Source organism: Seriola lalandi, unplaced genomic scaffold (genome assembly GCF_002814215.2).
Source record: "Seriola lalandi dorsalis isolate HSWRI2012SDOR001 ecotype SW California unplaced genomic scaffold, Sedor1 jcf7180002053512, whole genome shotgun sequence".
In the NCBI taxonomy this organism is placed as follows: Eukaryota; Metazoa; Chordata; class Actinopteri; order Carangiformes; family Carangidae; genus Seriola; species Seriola lalandi.
Window position 1 is genome coordinate 1 of NW_019524065.1, and position 1178 is coordinate 1178.

Sequence of the window (1178 nt, forward strand, 5' to 3'; positions counted from 1 at the left end):
TGATTCTCTGCTGCTACCTGTCAGAGGGCTTCTGGGTAATGTAGTATTTCATCTCTCTGTGTTCCTCCTGTCCTCTGTCCAGCCGGTACCACCCGGGAGCACCTGGGCCTGGCGATGGCGCTGAAGGTTCCCATCTTCATCGTGGTCAGTAAAGTGGACCTGTGTTCCCGCGGCACCGTGGAGCGAACCGTCCGACAGCTGGAGCGAGTCCTGAAGCAGCCGGGCTGCAACAAGGTCCCCATGGTGGTGTCGAGCCCCGACGACGCCGTGACCGCCGCGCAGCAGTTCACACAGTCCTCATGGTGGGTACGGGTACCGCTAATACTGCTAACACTGCTAATACTGCTAACTCTGCTAATACTGCTAATACTACTGCTAATACTGCTAACTCTATTATACTACCAGTACTGCTAATACTGCTAATACTACTGCTAATACTGCTAACACTGCTAATACTGCTAACTCTGCTAATACTGCTAATACTACTGCTAATACTGCTAACTCTATTATACTACCAGTACTGCTAATACCGCTAATACTACTGCTAATACTGCTAACACTGCTAATACTGCTAATACTACTGCTAATACTGCTAACACTGCTAATACTGCTAATACTGCTAATACTGCTAACTCTGCTAATACTGCTAATACTACTGCTAATACTGCTAACTCTATTATACTACCAGTACTGCTAATACTGCTAATACTACTGCTAATACTGCTAAAACTGCTAACTCTATTATACTACCAGTACTGCTAATACTGCTAACACTGCTAATACTGCTAATACTGCTAACACTGCTAATACTGCTAACTCTATTATACTACCAGTACTGCTACTACTGCTAATACTGCTAACACTGCTAACACTATTATACTACCAGTACTTTTAATACTGCTAACTCTATTATACTACCAGTACTGCTAATACTGCTAACACTGCTAATACTGCTAACTCTATTATACTACCAGTACTGCTAATACTGCTAATACTACCGCTTATACTGCAGCAGTTCATACAGTACTCATGGTGGGTACGGGTACTGGTACTGCTACTACTACTGCTAATACTGCTAACACTGCTAATACTGCTAATACTACTGCTTATACTGCAGCAGTTCACACAGTCCTCATGGTGGGTACGGGTACTGCTAATACTGATAACACTGCTAATAC

The 1178-nt window shown here is 43.7% G+C and overlaps 1 protein-coding gene across 1 annotated transcript in view; it reads left to right on the top strand.

The window, feature by feature from the left end:
- Positions 1–82: 82 nt before the first annotated feature.
- The window catches only part of LOC111651193 (GTP-binding protein 2-like), a gene marked incomplete at its 5' end in the record, with an annotated part of 3367 nt that continues 2271 nt past the window's right edge, over positions 83–1178 (top strand). Inside the window, one exon of the mRNA XM_023401149.2 lies at positions 83–302. Within this exon, the coding sequence (XP_023256917.2) occupies positions 83–302 (220 nt within the window). The remainder of the gene's footprint in view (positions 303–1178) is intronic.